General features: G+C 36.0%; 1 protein-coding gene across 4 annotated transcripts in view; it reads left to right on the forward strand.

The window, feature by feature from the left end:
• Window positions 1-22,061, forward strand: part of DMD (dystrophin) — a gene marked incomplete at both ends in the record, with an annotated part of 1,339,794 nt that overhangs the window by 1,053,144 nt on the left and 264,589 nt on the right. For all 4 annotated transcript variants that reach the window (XM_082008889.1, XM_082008891.1, XM_082008888.1 and 1 more), the window contains one exon: window positions 681-835. In XM_082008889.1, coding sequence (XP_081865015.1) covers window positions 681-835 — 155 coding nt within the window. The remainder of the gene's footprint in view (window positions 1-680; window positions 836-22,061) is intronic.

A 22,061-nucleotide genomic window follows, 5' to 3' on the forward strand; every position in this document is an offset into this window, starting at 1 on the left:
GAGGAGAAAAGAAAGAGAAAAAAAAAGAATGACGAAGATTTAAAAAACTTTCTTAATATTAAGAAGCATAAATTAGAATTATGAAGATATTGACAGGTTTCCCAGTAGTATTTTGCTGTATTGCATGTTTATTGCTGTTCCAGTAGATGGCACTAATTACATAAACAATTTGGTAAAATAACATAACTTACAGAAAAGTGAAAGCACAGGTATTAATTGTCCAAATCTCAGTGTTATTTCACAGTATAAAAAAGAAAATTAGAGAGAACATATTATTTCACTGTGTTTTCCCTCTCATCCATAATTCAACATCACAAATAGTGATAGTCTGCATAATGCATAATAATGCATCTATCTAATTGTGTCTTAGAAAATAATAACCAACATTCTAATGAGTGTTTATTAAGTTGAGCTATCATGTTTTATCCAGCATTTAGGATTTGGTTGCTCAGTCCTCTCAGAGATTAGAAGTAGTCCTATGATTTTATAACTAAAAGAATTTTAACATTTAGAAAGACTCTGACCTTAATTACCAGTAAATCTTAGGAAGACCTTTTTTTTTTTTTCTTTTTATATTGATGGTATAAGTTGTTCACCTCCTTCTCTAATAATCATATGATGTGTGTGATCATTTTATGGTGGTCTGAGGTTTATTCTTTTTCTTTCTCTTTTTACTTCAGCAATTTTCAAAAGAAATACGACAGTGGCAAATAAATGTAGATGTGGCAAATGACATGGCACTTAAGCTACTCCGTGATTATTCAACAGATGACACCAGAAAAGTAGAACTGATGACAGATAACATTAATGCGACATGGGCTGCCATTAATAAGAGGTAGGATATAAATTCTGCTATTAGGTTTGTTGTTAAACTTCATTAACATTCATTGTCCAGCATTGGTTGGTAGACTGTAGAAGATGTAACTTTTCAAAATGACATGATTGTAGTGAGAAAGGGAAGAATGATGACGACTCTTCTGTCATATTTTTTTGAAATGTGTCTTTGGAATGTCATTTAATTCTCTCAAATAAAATTTTGCCTCTTGCCAATTTTCCTCTGCTGTAACCAGTTGCCAACTAACTTCAGTTGGTAGGTATATTTAAAATATTTAAAATGAAGTGTGTCATATTTCTATGTATTATCTCCACATCACAATCACTATAGTGATTTTGAGTCATAAACTGAGTCTGAAAATGACAGACATATCGTATTGAAGCAGGTTCAGTGTAGAAATGTTATCTTGTACCTTTGAAGCAAATCTCTAGTCAAGAAAGTTTTTATTAGATCCTTGATCACATTCTTGATTACATTTCACAGTCTTGCAGTATTTGTTTTACAGACCAATTCTTTAGTGAAAGCAATTTTTGCAGCTTGCCACCAAATAGTGAATCATCCAATACACAATCTATAAGATCAGAACATACTGCAGAATTTAAATTACTTTCTTTATAGTAGTAAAAGAGTTTTAAATCATTGTACATTAGATGAGATATGTAAAAATTAAATCAGTTGTTTTAATCAGTATCTTGGATTAAGTTGTATAGCTTATAACTTAAACTAGAACTGAATTAGATATTAACATGTTTTTAATTAAAGTCTATGAACATGTCCGGAAGAGTCAGGTTAGTTAAATGTGCTATAAATTCCTGAGACTTTCTTGCATAATGGCAGTTACTTAAATCACTGATGACTGCAGAAATTTATTCCCAAAAAATGACGCTGATATTCATATGAATGAGTCACTTCCATGGCATTTTTTCCTGAAGCAGACTTGCCACTGACTTAAGATCCTGTTCAAATGGGAGAAGGGATGCTATTGATGTCCACTAAAAGAAAGACACATAATAATTTGGTAGCCTTTTTCTTTTTAACAAGAGTAATAACTAAACTGAGAAATTAGGATAAACATTAAGTTAATATCTGCTTGCATTTCTCCTGTTATGGTAGTAGTGATATTTTAAAGAAAAAATATTTTACTTTTTGTGGTCTGAGAAACAGGCTAGCGGGAACATCTGTTTCTGGATGAGAAAGGCTGGGTGTCTAATGCTCAAAACTATTCCCCATGAGTAAGTAAAATCAGTAGCTCAAAAGGGTTAGATGGGAGAACCAAAGGAAATTGCTTTTGCCTTTATGTAGGACTACAACCCCCACTTTGTGAGATGGTTTTGTAATCCTGAAATCCAGGATATGTCTGTAGCTGCTGTGGAAGCTCAGACAGCAACAGTAGCTAAGAGTTCATCTTTAAATCTGTTAATCCTTCAAGTACAAATCCAGGTGTGTCTAATGTTGCCTAAATGTAAGAATTGCCATGATTGCATGGACTCTGCCAAGAACTAGGCTAACAGAGTGTACAAATTCTTCAAGACCACTCCTTGCAAGCTTCTACAAAACCCACAGCCTCGTTCGCAGCTCATGTATTAGATGAATCACTGTAGTAAATGTTTATGTCTTAGAAGAGAGATGTTTAGCTGACTGAGTTGACATTTCCCATTAAGAAGTACAAAAGGATAGGATTAAGCTTGAATAGGTAACTAAATCTAGAATTTCCTAGTTTTTGATTGTATGACTTTCCCACCTTTCCAATATTTTTTAATTTAGTAGTTTATATATAATTTTTATAAGACTTACCATGATTTGGAAACTTGAAAAAGAACATGCTGCAAACAGTAATTGATAAGCTTCTCTAAGGGTTGTATCACATTTCTGTTTCTCTTTTGTGAGATACTGATAAATATGGAGAGACTAAGGCATCAAGTTAGCAAAAGACTTGTTCGTGGAAGACTTTCTGTACCTGTATATTTTTCAGGTTTGATTGAAGCAGTAGCCAGGCCTTTTGCTCATGGAGCAGCTCCTGAGTGAGAGTGAAATCTTGAAAGAACCTCCTAGATTTTTTTGTTAAGCAGATCTGTTGAAAGAGAACATGGAGTCCGTGGGTCTTTGGGTGACTTAAATGACAATTTGTTCTGTTGGGGGTTTTTTTGTTTTGCTTTGGGTATTTTTTTGAAGGGGAGTGGGTTGTTTTTTCCTTCATCTATGCTTCAGCTTTCACCTTATTGCATAGAGCAAAACAAATTGTTTCTTTATGGTTTGAGGGATCTTTTGAGCTGTAAGAGAATATTTACTCAGTTAGAAAGGAGACATATGATCTGTTTGTCACAGGCTCCAAGAAAGGTTAGTCCTCTGCTGAGGTGCATATGCAATGATTTTAGATATGTACATGAGTGTTATTTTCATCTAGCCTATGAGTAAGTAGTGCTCTGGTGATGCAGTGACCTTGCAGTGATGTATAGATGTATTCTAAATAACAGTCTTGACCATTTCTCCAGTATTTTAGAAATAGTTTGATCACTGTTTATACATGTCTTCTGTGTCAAAAGGAAATATTCTGCTAAAGATTTTGGTTTCTTCTCTCTATATCTTTAATTTAAATGGCCTAATTATTTTGTGGATGTTTTCTTTTAAAAGGAAAAATTAAGGGTGGCTTAAACTGTTTTGAACTGGTTTTCCTCTAACGTGCCATTAATATCAGAATTTTGTGTCTGTGTGTAAAAAATTTGAAACCTCTTTTTCCATGAAACAGAGTAGTAAAACAACAGGCAGGCAAGCAGCAGTAAAATTCCACTTTGCCTGTTGGTAATAGTTCAGCCAAAGAAAGTACTTTAGTCGTTAAGACAACATCTGCTAGCTTGTGCTTTGTTTTGCTTAAGTAGATTTGCAACCGATTGCTGTGTGTTTACCCTTTGCCTTACTGTTCTGTTTTCTAACATTGAACTATAATGAATAACAGTCTAACTCTTTTAATAGCCAAGTTAGTGAGTGCTTGACAGTGGCTTCACTTTTTTCACTCACCACTTTTTAATTTTTATTTTTGTTGTTGATACTGCAAAGATACACGCATAAGAACATTACCTTTTGGGGAACTGAATCAGTTGGGCAAAAGCCAGTGACTTGTAAACAGGTCTCTTCTTCTTCTCTTTAGAAGTGTTGAGTTTCCAAGAAATAACTATATTATTTAAGCTGAGGCAATTAAGGAGAAAGCAATCTGAATTGCTTGTATTAACAAAAATAAATCTAACAGACAAACTAAAGTATTCTCAAGAGAAAAAAATACAATGAAGGAAGCAAATATTAGAAATTTACTATATATAATAATGTTTGTTATGGTAATATTATGTTACTCTCTCCTTTTGTGGGCACTCATATTTTATGTGAATTATCATATAAAACATAAGCATTTGCCTAAATTTGTTCCTTTCCTGGGAATCCACCAAATGTGTTTAAATTTCACTAACTTAAATATTAAGCTAAAAAGGATTTAAATCTTTCTTAAGTGGAGCATATGTTATGACAATAATTACATAATGTACTCTGAGAATTGGTTAGGACTCCAACCCATCACTGTCTAACAAACATCTTCAAATATTTGCATAGCCAACAAGTTCCTATGTCCAAGTTCAATGGAACTGAGGGTACATGGTAGGTATTAAAGCTTTCCGTGCTCAAGGTGCTTTTTTCAGCTCCTGAGACAAGATACAGGACACACTCATGAGTCAAAACATAAAAAATAACTTTTTTTTTCCCCACTACAGGGTATGGGCAGTGAAGAATCGATATATAATTAGATTTATGTTGTTATTAGTTTGAGTTGTAGGGACTTAGAGAGGCAGTGGAAAGGAGTTGAGTTTCTAGACAACTTATTGGAAAGGTCTGAGATGCCAACTCCCATATTTATCTAAGAATAGTGTAAATTCTCTTATGCAGCCCATTGTGCAAACGCCTTCATTTTGCATGTCAGCTGGAAGTATGAAACACAAATAGCCAAAGAAAATAAGGACATAAACCGTACAAAAGTATGATGCATATCTGTTTCCTATGTAAATGCATAATATAATAGTAATTGTGAGAAAGGCCATAATACAGTTTTGGTCTTTGAGCAGCAAACCTTTCCTTATCAGTGGTTGCTTGCTATAAAAATACAATTGTTAGAATGTAATCTTTATGTGTACATAATGCTTGTAAATATAATTTTATCTCCTGCAGACAAAGAGCTTGACCATTCTGCTGGAGACAAGTTTTCTTAATATACTGTACCTGTCTTAATACTACTTTGCCTTATGGCACTTGCAGAACAAATCACATTTGCGTTACAGTTGAATGGCATTCTGGGTGAGAAAAACTGTGTTTACACATCAGCAACAGCCAGGAGTATGAAGTGTGTAGGTTATACTGAAGATTCATTATTAGTATCAGTAGCTAGACCTTTCTGAAGAGCTTATTTGCTCATTTAGGCTGGGACTGCTGAAGTCAAGAAGGAAATAATTCACAGTATGTTTTACCTTAAAGAACATTCCCATCTTCTAGGTTCTCCTAGCAAACTCAGCCTTCTCCTTGCCATTCTTCTATTGCTTTGAAGGTTGGTCTGCATTCCTAAAATCGGTATAATTACATGCGTATGAACTGCTCTTTGTGCAGGCACACTTTCTTTGAGTGAAACACAGTGAAACAACTAAATTAAAAATGTAAGTGGCCATGGGAACCTTGTTTATATGAGAAGCTTGTTTACATGTCTGTGCCTGCAGTTGTTGTCCTGGCTATAGAGCTGCATTCGTGTGGGTGTGAGCAAGAAATCATTGCAAATGTAAGACTTCAGATGAAGATGACAATGGTCAAATGTCATTTTCCAATGCAATTTTTTTCTTTTATTTTCCCAAAGAAACCGTAGTAGGATAATTTTTATTTTTATCACCGTGTTGTGGTGATTTATTGATTGTTTTTGAAATAATTTTGCCAGTCTCAAGAAAGCAGATATGTAGTGACTGCTTTTTTGCAACCAATATGTCATGCTGAAGCTTGTTATTTACAACAGCTTAACAATAGATACTGATTTAAAATTGCAGAGACTGATGGAAAACATTGAAATTGTAGGGCAATTATTTTGTTTAGTGAGAGATGTTGATAATACATGTTTATCTTTGTTGCCTCTATTAAAGAAGTAAATTTTCAGTCTAGGTGTTTGTTACATGCTGTCTTTGAGCACGTTGTTTTTAATTCTATAAGGCCTTATGTACTTTTATTTAGTCAGTAGAACTATTCACGTTGAATGAGGTGGTTCTCTGCAGTCTCAGGTATCACACCCAAGGTTATGTTAAGGAGAAAATAACTTTATAAGTCAACATGATTTTTTGGAGGAACTAATGCAGCTCTGTTGACTGTTGTTGTTTTTTTTTTTTTAAATATGAGGAGAAACAAAGTTTTCAAAAGAGCACTTAATCCAGAACTCTTCTGGAAGTTTGAGTTTTATATGGGGTCCTAATGTCTTTTCCATTAGTCAAAAGGGTACAATAACACTTTAATTTTTGTGAAACTGATTTGTCAATACAGCACACTCTGCTTCTCAGAAGTTATTCTCCAGTAGACTTAGTAACATTGACAAACTCTAAAGAAAAATTCTTGCTGCTTGTGATCCAAGAATGTTAAGGATTTTGTGTTTAAAATATGTGTATCTTTGAAGCTTCCTAGGAGTTGTTTTCAGATAAAGGTTTAAAGTATTTTTTGTTTTCTTTCTTCAGTTCTGTTACTATTATTTTAAACAAAACAGTGTACTCTCAAAAAAGGACTATAAAAAAGAGTGCGAATACTAATCTGACAAGGTTTATATGCTCTGAGTTTAATTTGAGACATTTGTTGTTTCATGTTTTACTTGGCTATATATCAGTCCTTAATATACCCATATTAATAAGTGCACCTAAAAGGACATTTGGGGGAGAGGGATTGTTTTATGGCGATAGATGAAAGAAGTTTAGCTATTTGAGAGATATTTTACTAACTGCAAACACTTTCAAATAAATGTTTATGTACAAAATATAATCTTAAGCTCATCAGAAACAATATCAGTTAACGTTGCTTTGTTAGTTTTCTTCCTAATGCCACTAAGAATGATGACTTTTCAGCCACATATAGGAAAAAAATACGAAAAGACATAAATAAAAATGTTAGATGAAGCTCCTATAAATAGGAGATCTTGAAAGTCATCTTAGCTGCATATATTCTAGTTTTCACTTTTGTGCTCCACTCAGCTGACTGTACTTTTTGTGCAGTACTGACACCAGTATGTTGATCCAATATGAGAAGTCAACTGTGGGTACTGAATATTTGTGGTTTACTCTGTGAGAGGATAGTCTTGGATTTGCAATGCTTTCAAAATTCTGTTAGGATAAGCTGAAAAAGCAATGTTACCCAGAATATGGTGTGATTCATCACTTCTACCTTTACGAATATATTCTTGTGATTTTTTAAAAACTCTCTTAGGATTACAAAAACAGAGTTCTTGAGTTATTTCAGGAGTGGGTAGCATAAGTAATACAGTACTTGACTGAAAAGATCTATGGATCCTTGTGATTTCAGGAACATGTTTCTTAAAACTCTTAATATCAGTGTGAATAAACTTGATGTTCCCACCACTTGAATAGATACATCTGTAGGCTGGTACCTTTATTATTTCCAGAAAGGCAATAGATCATCTGTAAGTCTGCTAAGTCCTCCCATGGAAAAACAGAAATGACCTCAAAGAGAAAAGTGTTGTGGTTCTTAAATTAATTGTTTTTTATTCAACTTGTCTGTCCCACAGGTGGCTTGCTGGGGTTTTTTAGACACCATGAATTCAGCTGATTGTTAGTTTAGTGGTTTTGGTTGTTAGCTGTAATTTACTGTTAATGATTTCATTATAGACAATTAACAAGGAAGACAGCACTGGCATTTAGCAAAAAGGTCTTCAACTTCAAATACTGAGAGCAAGTTAATAATTAAAACTAAACAGGAAAGGTGAAAGTAGAATGTCTAGAAGACCATTCCTTACTGCTCAGATAGTTGCTCTTTCCATTTTTTTTTTCTCATTTTTAGTTTATATTTTGGTCTTGAGTGAAATAGAATTCTGCTGCTTTGTTCATATTTACTTTGTTAAATGTTGTTTATTCCTTTCTGATGAAAATGAGAACAGTTCTCATGTTATAGTGAAATCCAACTAGGCAAAATCATTAAATAGTTTATGGCACAGAATTCAAAGGGAGAGAAGTTCATGGACTAACCTGAATCATACTCAGAGCTTAATATGGACATTTCAAAGAAACACTCCATTTGGGAAGTCTCACTCTTTGGCATCCACAGGAGGTGCAGGAGGAGCAAGGTCCTAAGGAAGACATAAGTAGGCCTGATTTTGTGAGAGAAAAAACAGAAATGTCAATTTTTCTTCTTGCTCCATTAGAATATTAAGACAAATATGTTGTTCTTTTTCTTAAAGGTGAGATTTTCTGAAATAATTAGAGAGTTTTAGTCTCTATTTGAACAAGAACAGAAGCTAATGCTCTATGCCCTAAAAGTCCGACCTTAAGTCTATTTCTTATTAGTCTGCAGATAAATTAACAAAATGTATCAAACTGATTATTGCTCTCATCCAAAGCTTATTGCAATAAATTAATGTTGTTTCTTTCCGCTCAACAGACTTCTTATCAGGCTTCATGTTCTTTAAAACAAATAACTGAACAGAAATTAATAAAACTGATGGACAGCAAAAGCAATTTGACCTCAGTTGTCATTTTTTGTTTGCATTATTATTCTTGTGGTAGCCTTGCTTTGTTTTCCCTGGCGTTTTCTATGGATTTTTTTTTTTAACACCATTTCCTTGCTATTGCAAGCTTTGGTGCTTCATGATTCTTTAGCTTCTGATCAGTTGCTGCGCAGGCAGTGTGAGCTTCCCCCTCATTGGCTTGTCAATCATCCTTGAAACTGAGAGGATAAATTCAGCCTGCCTATTAAATTTTTAGTCTCTCTTTGGAAGTTACCACCAAATGTTTCAATTTGATAACAGTGGTGCTTGCCTTTTGTCATGTCCTATGTTTTAACTATGAATGAAATTTCAACCACACATTTTTATATAAACTCACAAAGCAACTGACAAATGACTACGAGTTGTTATCTTTCTGGATGGGGATCGGCGGCACAAGAGGCTGATGGTTGTGACTCTTTTTGATGAAGGCAGAGACCTGGGAAAGTGACAATACTGAGGGCAGATGGGAAAGCAACAGAATTAGCAATGTAATTTTCTTGCATGTCCTAAAATGGGGGAGATGAGAAATCATTGAGAAAAGGTGAGATTAAACTGGTAAATCTTGAGTACAGAGCTTTTAAAGTGTATCTGATACAGGTAGATAGAAGGGGAAACAGTAAGCAAGCAAGGAATTTGTGAAAAGGAAAAGACCAGTATGTTCATGTTGTTTACCATCCAGTATTAATCTCCTCTTGACTAATACCCCAAATTTAACTGTACTGTGCTACATTCCCTGACAAATTTAAAAAATGCAGAGCTCTTCCCCAGCTACTAAGCATTAGATCTCCTGCAAGCTATAAGAAATATTATCTCCTACAAATGATAAGAAATAATAGCTCTTGGAATTATCACTCCAGCTGGCATATCTGCAGATTCCTCCTTCATGTAAGATACATAATCAGTTAAGAGTCTGATACATATCTGCTTAAGCACAATAGTGCCTTGTGGCAGTTAATTATCCAGGTCCACTTTTTGTTGGTAAAGAAAGAAAAATGTATTATTTTTATCTGTTTAAAATGTGCTACGTATTTTGTGATTCCATTTGTTGACTTGACACAGTATATGGTAAAAACAAATTTCCTGGAATTATCTAAAGTGCCAAGCTTGCAACACATATTTCCCACTTCCTGCATTTTATCTTATTAGTATCTCATGTTTTCTTTTTTTGTTTTCCTTATTTTCTTCTTGTTTTCTTTCCTATTATTTATATGCTTTCTTATTTTTTTAATTCATGTCAAGTTAGACTTGAGTCTAGTTTAGTGTTTTTTTAAAAAATCTAACTTGGATGCATTTTCTGTACCCCACAACATGACTTATATATGCTGATTTTGGTTACATTTTTTCTTTTACAATCTAAAAGAGATGTTGCTGTTTATTATTAGTAATGGCAAACAGTTCAGAAATTTCCATGAGTTCTTGGTGCTTAGAACATGTCTGAGCTATGTTAACTAATTACTAACAACATCCATTGCTCTATTATGAGCCATATACCTTTGCTGATTCCAGAAGGGTAGATTTATTTTTGTGGTAGTTAAACTGTCAGTTTTGCAGTGTGGTTTTACTACAAAGGAGGGGAGGCAATTGTTCCAGGGCTGTTCCCCTCTTTTCTCCTGTAGGAACACCAGCAGAATAGACTTGTTCAAATAAGATGTCACTAAGAAACCATAGTTCAGATCTGCCTTTGGTGACACCCTTCCTTTTTAATACTGTGCTGACCCCTTGGAGCTGTGGATACTTGTCACTGTTATTTCTTTTCATGTTGGGGAAAATAAAAGTAGAAGCATGGAACATTTTTATTAAGTTTTGCTTTGGCTAAATTGGTTTTCACATCATGTCACTGCTTTAGTCATTTTATGTCTGATGTTACTCTCCTTTCTGCTGGTTGGGATGAGGTACTGAAGACAGCATCAGGAGACTTAAAGATAGACATAATATATTTTTATTTTTTTTTACCAATAATCTTTCAGAGGCTAATATGTATCGATATCTTCATTAAGCTGTTGGTCTTGATTTTAAATAGTAAATTCCTTCAAGGCCACAGCTATTTCAGAACCCAGCAGTGTATACTGAATTTAAATCTTCCTTGTAGTGTCTGGTATTTTGGAAACATCTGTGTTGAATCTTTCTATTGTCACATTCCTGATTACTTGTTCTACGTGGAATTTTTCACAATCCTCCTGTGTTTGACTAATTTAAATAAATTTGCCATCTTATTCTTCACACCCTTTCCCCAATGATTAATTAATGCACTGAATAACACCTAGTGCTGCTCCCTTGGGACAGGCTCCTCATGGTCAGGGTTCAACGTTATTTACATTGACTACATTATATGTTCTTAATCTCAGGTTTTTTTCATCCAAGAGGTTTCTGTAAAAAATCTTTGCATCCCTGCCATGATTCCTAAATAGCTCCTTGTATAGGGGGCTTAACTTGTGGATAGTAAATAGATTATTTTTTTTTATTGTTAGTTTTCGTCTTTTGTTTCAATCCATTCTAAGAAAAAGTTGGCAAATGTATTTTTCTCAAAGGCAGATTTTTATTGGTCCATAATACACATATCAAAGAAATGTAGAATGATATTTACACATGAAAGCAGAAATCTTCTTGAGTACCCATTCCCAACAGAGGGCTGCATTTCTGTTTCTGATGGAAACACACCTTAATATTTGTATAGATGACTACATAGTCTTTATAGGTGGTTTCTCCTTCTAGATATATATTTGTTTGGGTACTGTCTGATTATGGAGGGACAACAATTAGCCAGTCATAAATATTAAAGATTATTGAACATAATTGCATGTTCATGTGGTGTCATCAGCAGTTTATTACATGTATAATGTGCTTAGCTCGGACTGGGTCAAATGAACTAGTCATATTAAATTTGCTAGAATAATATCACTACTTGATATTTGGGACTACTAAAATTAGTAAGATAAATAAGCCACTCTTGTTCAGATTGTCATTCTGAATAAGCCGCGGCACATTAAACAGTCATACAGAGATCAGATTTGATGTACCGTTGTCATTAAAAATATTTAACAATTTCAAGTAATTGAGACAAACTATATTGCAAGTATTGGATAGCAGATGTCAGCCTATTTTAGATCAGAAGTACAAATACTCAAGAAAAAATTACAGAAGTTAATATAAGAAAACAAAATAGCACACAAATATATTGAAGACCTGTAAAAACAATGTGTCATGGTAATGTCATATGAATTTAAAAATACCTGTTTATTTCCATGTCTGTTCATTATTTTTATCTTTTAGATAGACAGAGATTATACAGTATATAGAAATTGTTCAGTAAAATACGGAAATTTAAAGATCCATGGCTACTGTAAAACATGGAATTTGTGAGAAAGACTATTCTAACACTGTATTTCTGCATAACATTTTTTGACTAATTTATATGCAGTCTTGTGCATGTACCTCACTGCAAGAACAGAATGAAATGAATGAGATCAAGTAAAGCTAGAGTTTTCTACTTTTAATAATGCATTTATATACTTACTTGTATTTTTGTATTTTGTTTGTATTTTCTTTTTTTGTTTTTATTTTCAACAGGAAGTTTAACTAGTTTTCTTTAGTCCATCCATGCATACCTAATAAATGTGTTAATACCAGTTTAACTTAATTTTTGTCAGTTGTAGTGCAAGGCAGCCATCTCTGTTTACTTGAGGTTAAGGAAGTTAAAAGTTTTTCTGTTTTACTTGCTTATGGTTCTTCTGAGAGAACCTGTCTCTGTTTTTTAGTGTTTTACATTGTTTTTCCTCCCATTAACTCTTAACATAATTGTTACGATCTAATTTCTGGGAATCCTTTGTAGTACTAGAATATAGCTTGAAAAATTAAGATGACTACCATCTGAAAAAAGTGATATCCAGGACAAATAATGGGACATTGTCTGCATGTTCTATATCAGTACCACCCCTTACTACTCAGTTATTTTCTTGTGATTTCTGTTGTGGATATAGATTGGGTTTCACATCTGTAGTCAACTTGATGCATACAGGTCTCTGATTAAACAGAAACATTTCCCGCTCAAGCTTTGTGCACCGTTCTTATATATCATGTTGGAAAACCTGAGCCATAACTTCTCTGAGCAAAGAGGAAAACATGAAATAGGGAATCATTTAGTGACTCAGATATTCTTGTAGGAAATCATAATGCAAAGCTATAGTGACAGTGTAATAGAGCTCAATACCAGATCTTATGGGATGGGAAGATCATTTTTATTTTGAACAGTTTCATATACCTATGTACTCTTGGATGTGTTTGTCCCACCTGTCTGTCAGCATTTAGGCACCAAGATGTTTGTATCTAAGTGTTTCATCCATACGAATTCCTTGGAATAACACAGAGCACAGGGGACATCACCTAATGATTTGTCATCACATAAACTGCGTTCTTCTTAGGTGGTCAACTGTGTGCTCAGTATGGGATGTGCCTTTTGGGAACCTGGGTAAATGGTGGTTGTGTGTTGACCTTGGCTGGATGCGAGGTGCCCACCAAAGCTGCTCTATCACTCCCCTCATTTGGACAGGGGAGAGAAAGTATAATGAGAAGCTTGTGGGTTAAGATTAGGACAGGGACAGATCATTCATCAGTTACTGTCATGAGCAAAACCAGACTCGACTTGGGGAAAATAGTTTAATTTGTTACCAATCAACCAATCAAATCAGGGTAGGATAATGAGAAATAAAAAAAATAAATCTTAAAACATTGCTCCCCTCACCCCCACTCCTTCTTCCTGGGATTAACTTTACTCCTGAATTCTTTACCTCCTCCTGCTTCAGCGTCGCAGGAAGACGAGGAATGGGGGTTGCAGTCAATCCATCACATGTTGTCTCTGCCACTCCTTCCTCCTTAGGGGGTGGACTCCTCACCCTCTTCTCCAACATGAGGTCCCTCCCATGGGAGACAATCCTCCACAGGCTTCTCCAACAGGCTTTTTCCACAGCCTACAGTTCTTCACAAACTGCTCCAGCCTGGGTCCTTTCCATGGGGTCACAAGTCCTGCCAGCAAATCTGGTCCAGCAAGGGCTCCTCTCTCCACAGGACCACAGGTCTTGCCAGGAGCCTGCTCCTGTTCGTGCTTTCCATGGGGTGACACCTGCTTCGGTGTGGGGCTGCAGGTGGATATCTGCTTCACTGTGGAGCTCCACGGGCTGCAGGGTCACAGCCTGCCTCGCCACGGTCTTTTTCACGGGCTGCAGGGGAATCTCTGGTTGGGTGCCTGGAGCATCTCCTGCCCCTCCTTCTTCACTGACCTTGGTGTCTGCTTGCATATTCTCAATCTTCTCTCTGGCTGCAGTTGTGTAGGTTGCCCCCACCCCTACCTTCTTAAATATATTATCAGAACGGCACTACCACCATCACTGATTGGCTTGGCTTGGCCGTCTTGGAGACTGCCGGCATCGGCTCTATCGGACATACGGGAAGCTTCTAGCAGCTTGTCACAGAAGGCACCCCTATAGCCCCCACAGCTACCAAAACCTTGCTACGTGAACCCAATAAAATGGCGCACAACTCACTGTGAAATAAGACCCATTTTATTTGCTGGCTTTTGCCTTCTTGAAGTGAAGGGCCTGAGCAAACTGGGCATATGTAAGTCCATATTGCATCTCTATGACTCTGGAGGAAGCAAAGAGAACAGAGCCAGGCTCTTTCCAGTAGTGCCCAGTGACAGGACAAGAGGCAGTGGGCACAAACTGAAACACAGGAGGGTCCCTCTGAATATCAGGAAAAACTCTTTCACTGTGAGGTTGACTGAGTGCTGGCAGGTTGCCCAGGGAGGCTATGGAGTCTCCATCGTTGGAGGTACTCCAAAGATGTCTGTATATAATCCTGGTAACTGGCTCTAGGGAGTCTGCCTCAGCAGAGAGTGTGGACAAGATGACCTCCAAAGGTCCCTTCCAAGCTCAACCATTCTGTGCCTCTGTGATCAAATTTATGGAAATGAGCGACTGTCTGTTGATGTCTAATCATGCTTTCTACTGATTTATCTCAGGATCAGAAGTTAATACTGTTTCTTTAACCATACCATATTCTAAGGTTATATTATTTTCTTGCTAATAAATAGATAGTAAAAGTAGAGGTGTTGTGTCCCCCCCAATTTTCTTTCCAAAAGTGTTCATCTGGAAAAATGTCTATAGTTATGTCTTCACATTCCTGGAGATTTTTCCCTCTCCATGAGTTATTTCTTGTAAGATGTTTTGAGTATGTGTGCTACTTTTAGTTTTTTTCTCTCAAATCCTATTTATCAGAGATGGATACATTAAAAAGAAAATGGCAATCAAGTTAGTATTTTAGAATGTATTGCCATGAGCTTTCACCTGTGAAAAACTATAAATGTAAACATATTTCCTGGAAGGTGGGCTGGGATGCAATTTTTCAACTAATTGGAAAAAGCAGAACTAAGTCAAGGACTGACAACCAGATTTCGGTCTTAAGATATGATGATGAGTATTGCATCAAATACAATCATTACACATGAATGTGAGCCTTGAGATGAAAAGAGTTCAAGTTGGTTTTAGTCAGGATTTTTTTAGGTTTAGGCCTCCTGTTTAGATATAACAGCAGCTAGGTGGAAATGAATGATTTTAAAAGGTGAGCTTGGTTCCATCTGCAAAAAGGACAGGATTGAAGAATCTTGATGATTCAAAATCTCATTGTGTTGCCACATACAAGCCAATTCAGTGTTCTTAACACACCTGTTTATACAAGACCACTTAAAATGTATCTTTTGGTTAATTAACAGAAAATTTAGAGGTATTTTTCCTTCAAGGACCTCATGGTATACTTTATGTATTTCTTTGCATGAGCTGAAGTAAAGCTGAATCGTCAGTTATACTGATGAATGCATCAGTAATGCATTCATTTCCACAACTAAAATTTGGAAAGGGATTTGAGAACAGGTGTATATATATATATGTTAAGGAAAAGAAATGCATCTACCCAGACCTTGGATAAATTATCTAGAATATATGGAGGATACTCGCATGACAGTGAATACAAAAAGGTAAGTCACAAGCCAGATCAAGTGTCCTTTTAATGTAAACTCATGAGAAATATTTCAAAGTTTATTGAGGAGGAAGAAAACATTACAAATCATGCACTATTTAAGAGTTAGATATGGATGGGTCTGCCAGAATTACGTGTAAAACACACAATTTCAGGTATATCCACTTCTGTCATGGTTTTTCATAGCAGAATAGTCAGACCTCCTCACTTCCAGACTTAGTGTTTTGGCATATTTATGTCTGTCTCCACTCTCCTAAATTGTCCGGAACTGTTGTTTGAAGGGCTACATTTTTTTTCTGCTGAGAATTTTTATCTTTGAAAACTTTCCAAAAAAGAATTGAGGTAGAACTGTCACAGAACATCCTGTTCACTTTGAAGTCAGTTGAAGGTTAGCCGTTCATCTCGGTGGGGTTAGGATTTTCTCTCTAAGGCTTTTATATCAAACACATACTGAGTGTGAGTTGAACATCATCTGAATTTGCTGAACTGGGCTCTGGAATTTCATTTTTTATTTATTTATACTTACATGATCCCAAGGAACAGAACTATAGTTATGGTTTCTTCCCAATGTTGTTAAAACTCCATAATAATGATTTATTAGTATTATTTTGTATTCTCATATTACCTCTGGCTATACCTCCTCTTGTATTACAATCTTTCTGCAGTAGATCTATTTTAATCACATTATCCCCTTATAGTGGGGAACTATATTTCAGTTTCCTGTAGGGGTCTGAAACCTCCTGAATAGTAAAGAATAACTACATGAGATATGGAGTGGTTCTTTACAACTAATATTGCTGTATTAAATTATATGGATATAAGGAATAGTAGGCAGTGTGCTGTCTCTCCTTCTTACTCAGATGCTAACCAGTTTTGCTTACCAGCTACTTCTGAGTTGAATATTACAGAGCTGGACTTTGGCCACCATCTTTCTTTCTTTTTAGCAGTTTTATGCTTCTTAAAAGATATTAGAATAGTTGTTTTAAAATATTTCGGGTCCATCTGATCTGTCAGCATCTTCGTGTAATGTGAGTACTACTTAAGGCCTGTCTTTTAGACGAGGGAAAAAATAATGTGTGTGTTTATCTAAGTGGTTTTTTTTAGTCTTACTCTCACTTAACTTAAGATGATGCATGGCACAATAAGAACTGTAAGTGCTGCCAAAGAAGCTTTCCGGTCTGGAAACTGAGGTTCTTTCTCTTGAATGGTAGCAAATCACTGTTCTGCTAGGCCACTGAGCTCAGCCCTCAGAGGTTGCAGACTTAAATGAAAACTACACTAGCTGTTTAATAGTATCCTTTGTGAGCCCTAATTGTTTTCATGTAATGCCATCAGTGCATTTCACAGTCTTATTAAATTTAGTTGTTTCTACAGTAATTAAGGTTAAGAAAACAAGTGCCTTTAGAATATAATTATTTTCATAATCAGTTTTAATTACACTTCAGTGTCTTAGAAAGCAGAGACTTCATCTTAATAAATTGTATCTGAGTAATTAATGTGCTGTTTATTAGATGGCACCGTTCACTGCCTTGGAATCTCAAAAAAATGTTATGTTTTGGAATGCAATGAAAAACTTAATTCTACATATTATAGACCATGAAGTGTGAAGACTTAAAAAGAACAATAATCTTTTTGCTTTTTTTGGTAGAATTAGAGACCAGTTTTGACTGGTTTTAGTTTTGATTTTAGGATTTCTTCTTTTTCTGACTTCTCTCTTTAGTGAGAATACCAGAATTATTAAATGTTCTCTTGCCATGTTTTGTCGGGGCATTACTTGAATGATACAAGGGTTAGACTGGAATCTGTTCCATAAGTTCAGACAACTGGGGGGAGGAGAGCAGTGGTGTTTGTGGGGTTGTTTGTTGCTTGCTTGTTTTGTTTTTGTTTGTGACTTTTCTTTTTGCTTGTTTTTTAAGATACCTCTTTTAAGTATTCTAAGGGCTATTTAGAAAAGACTCTTGAATGAGTCCATCAGATCATTATTCTGTATCTACAAATAATTTGTAATGGTACGTCATATGTCTGTGACTGTTTTGTGTTGTTCAGATTCCCTTTTCTTTAACCTGGTAATTCTGAAGACTTACTCTCGGGGAAGATGGTAGATTTTAATGAAAACTTATCAGGAGATTAGAAATCCCAAGTAAACATAAAATGTTTTCATGTGCCCCAGCATGTGATAATTCCTTTGCTTTTTTCAACATAAAAGATAACCTCTAATTAGTTTTAAATACAAAGGAAGTAAAATGATCCACTTAGTTTCATTAATGATTTTTCTGTAGTTCACAATATAAGTGTGATAATTTATGGCTATGATGAACATAGGGAAAATGTACACTTTTTAAAAATTATTATTCTAAAGCTATGCCAAGGCAAGAAGTGAAAAGGAGACAAAAGCAATGGGGGAAAGAAAAGCTGGTTAGAAAAAAATCTTTTTAACTCTCTCTGTGCTTGCTATCCCACTAAGAGGAATTTGGGAATGTGGGATCCCATAAGTGAACAGAGTATAAGAAGAGACAGAAATTATTTTTAAAAAGATTGACAAGGAATTTTCCTCTGTGATAACACAGAACCTCTGTGTTGATGTTTGCAGGTGCTTATTTAAAATGAGGTTATTTAAAGGTCTTATACAGAAATCTGTGTATGTGATTTTGTGCCCCAGCATGTGATAATTCCTTTGCTTTTATCAACCCTTCTCAGTCTGACAAATGTATAAGTGTAGAAGAGATGGGGGGATTAATATCCAAGGTTGGTCTGAAACTTCATATAGAAACACAAATTTTTCCTTTTTTTCCTCATTTTCTCATTAAATGTCAGTGGTGCTTTAATAAAGAAATATAAGGAACAAAAAGACTAAATTAAAAAATGTTTTTAAATTGCTTAAGTGTCATTAGTAACAAAGCAGTTCAAAGGAAAATGCTGGGGGCTTTTGATGATTTTTGTTATTTTCATACAGGATCTGGCTATTTTGAGAAGGGCTATGACAGGTATAAGACCAGAAACAAGCCAGCTGATGAACAATGGCAAAAGAAGGAGTTTCTCTCTCTTGCTGCATCCATTTTCCTAATTGTGTAAATACCAGAAACATTTTTTAATACAATATATTTTTTGGTTTTGCACAGTTTTATAATAGAAAAAATGGTCAGGAAAAACAATTGCATCTTGCTTAGCTTAACGAATAACTGCTCTTTGAAGCGTTTCCCCTTTTGCGTCAACAGACTTTTAAGAAAGGGCAAATTACATGGGCTTAATACTATGATCAGGAGATGCTTTAGGAGGTTCTCATTCTAGTATCTGAAGAGACTGCTATCATTTAGAAAATGGTGTGTGATTATCAGGGACAATAATGTGTCCGTATCAAGACAGACAGTCTGAGTTCCAATCGGGGGACAGGGGCATTTGAGGGCTGTTGTTCTTCTTTCCTGCAGAAGTAAAGAGAATCAGCAGAGAACTGCATCTGTGTGTTTGCTTTGTAGAAGCTGTTGCACTTAGTCTCTCTGTATGCACAATTACAGCTGGAATTTAAAATCATTTCACTGGTTATTCATACATAATCAATATGGATAGTACAGCCAAGGCAGAGATGCCCTTCAACTCATTTGAAGACACTGAGAGTCAGCTTTCAGCCATTAGATCACATTGTTGAGAAATAAATGTAAGGCAGAGAGAAGTACTGCACATAGAAATATAGAAATAAATGTCACTGGTAGGAATCTTGTTCATGTGCCTGAATGAGCAGGACAGTAGCTGTATGTTCCCGTTGGGCTCCAGAAAAGGCTTTTTTTTCTTGTTTATTCAAAGACCTTTCCACCACTGAAATGAAATCTTTCCTTCTTTCCATTCTCCACATCATCTGTCTTCCAGGGGATATTAGCAGTGATAAAGATCAGGCAAAGACTTCTAGAAAGTTATTGTTGCCTTTTTAGAGGTAGCTTTTTCTTCAGGTTTGTCCCTTAGTCCTTACCGGAAGGGACTAAAGCACAAAATAACTGAAAAAAACCCTGAAAGCCTGTCTTTGGAGTACAAAATTCTGTACTAGCACACGAAACTTCCCTGGTTCCTCACTCAGAATAATAGGAGGATAAGGGCCTGCAGATTAATGTCAGCTACACCTGAATGCTGATCTCTGGAGTGGTTCAGATGCCGATATTGTAGCTCTGCATTTAGTTACATTTTGAGGCTTTCTAATCATTCACAATGTAGAAGTCATTTCAGAGGTAGAGTTGCACACAGTTGAGCGATCTCCATTACTCTAGGATCAGCTTGGTGAAGAACCCTTTCCAACAAGCCAGACAAAATAGTGATAGCAGGACTTAAGCTTGTACGTTTAAAGATCCCTCAAAAAATTCAAATCCACATACACATGCCAATGCTCTACAGGAGAGAAAAGCTAGTAACCTCTATCAAATTGGTAGAACTAAAAGGAACTTTTAAGCAAAAGTGTTACCGGAAAAATACTATGTGTCACTGAATGAAGTGTCAAGCTGGTTGAGATCCAGAAAACCACATGAAAGCAGTACTTAAAATACTGTCTAAACATAGCTTTCCACTCATATTGCACATATTAGCCATTCCAGAGTCAATCTGCAGATTAATCAATTACTAGCATTTATTAATAACTTTAACTGGCACTACAGAATATAGTCCCTAGATTCTGGAAGAAAGTTCCTCTAAGCAGTGTTCCCAATATAAATTAGTATGATTTATTTTGAATTTGCATTTCAAAATTCTATCAATACTAGTAGCTGTTTTAAGAATTTAATGTTCATTTTAAGAATTTCATTTTCTTTTCATATCTGTGACATCCCCTTGTGTTCCCACTTTATCTGAGGTTAAATTATTCTACCTCTTTGATAGGTTATTTATCAGTCCAAGTTAAAGCAGCTGAAAAAGTGTTACCAGTAAGAGCTTAAATTTATTTAGGAGTAAAAATTAAATGTTCCAATAAGGTTTTGCAATTGTTTCTTTGTCACACTGGCAGAAGGGATATGATCCTCATGAAAAAGCACAAACTGCTTCCAGAATTAGCAGGAAAATGCATGTAGTTCAAATTGTGATAGTTGGCTCAAGAAAAGGGAAATTCAGGTAATTTTGTATATATTTTTTTCCATTGTATGGAATCATAATGTCAGAAAGGAGGAAAATACAGTTATATAGAGAACCACATGAACTATATATGGTTCTACATAACTATAAAGTATACTATAGAAGTAAACCATTTACTGATACTTTGTCAGCCAGTAGTCCAGGATATTTTATTTTGCATCTCAGTGTGATAACATGAGATCACCACAGTCTGCAGATGGAAGTGTGATTTCGCAGTCTGTTTAACACTGAATGATGCAGAATTTCTCCACTGTTACTGCCTTTAAAGAAATAGCTGTGGAACAGAAATTTGTTAGTTTGTCTGTTATGAATATTTTCTGTGCTCATTCTTCAATATATTTCCTTATGTATCATGTCATACTGGACCTGTTGGTCACAAATGCATGTGAGCTAATTGGTGACATCAAGATTGGAGGCAGTCTGGGCTGCAGTGATCATGCATGGATGGAGTTCAGAGTCCTGAGGCATATGGAGCAGGTGAAGAGTAAAGTCAGGACACTGAATTTCAGGAAAGCAAAATTCCAGCTCTTCAGGGGCTTAGTCAATAGGACCCCCTCTGAAACTGCCCTCAGGGACAAGGGAGCAGAACAGAGCTGGCAGATCTTTAAGGATGCTTTCCATAGAGCACAAGATCTCTCCATCCCCAGGTGTAAGAAATTGGGAAAGGAAGGCCAGAAACCAGCATGGCTGAGTGGAGACCTGGGAGTCCCCGGTGACTGGAAAAAGGGAAATATTGACCCATTTTTAAAAGAGGTAGCAAGGAGAACCCTGGGAACCACTGAGCCATCAGCTTCACCTCTGTGCCTGGGAAAATCATGGAACAGAACTTCCCAGAAGCTATGCTAAAGCAGATGGAGGACAGAGAGGTGATTTGAGACAGCCACCATGGCTTCACCAAGGGCAAGTCCTGCCTGACCAACTTAGTGGCCTTCTAGAATGGAGTGACCACATCAGTGGACAAGGGAAGAGCTACAGATGTCATCTGTCAGGACTTCTGTAAGGCCTTTGACATGATCCCCCCACAACATCCGTCTCCCTAAATTGGAGAGATATGGATTTGGTGGGTGGACTGTTGGGTGGATGAGAAATTGATTCGATTGTCGCATCCAGAGGGTAGTGGTCAACAGCTCAATGTCCAGACAGAGATCAATCATGAGTGGTGTCTCTCAAGGGTACATAGTGGCACCAGTACTCTTTAATATCTTGAACAATGACATAGTGGGATAGAGTGCATTCTCAGCAAGTTTGCAGATGACATCAAGCTGAGTGGCGCAGTTGTCATATCTGAGGGATATGCCATCCAGAGGCACCTGGAGAAGCTCAAGGAAT

Source organism: Phaethon aethereus (assembly GCF_964289735.1).
Source record: "Phaethon aethereus genome assembly, chromosome: 1".
NCBI classification, from domain to species: domain Eukaryota; kingdom Metazoa; phylum Chordata; class Aves; order Phaethontiformes; family Phaethontidae; genus Phaethon; species Phaethon aethereus.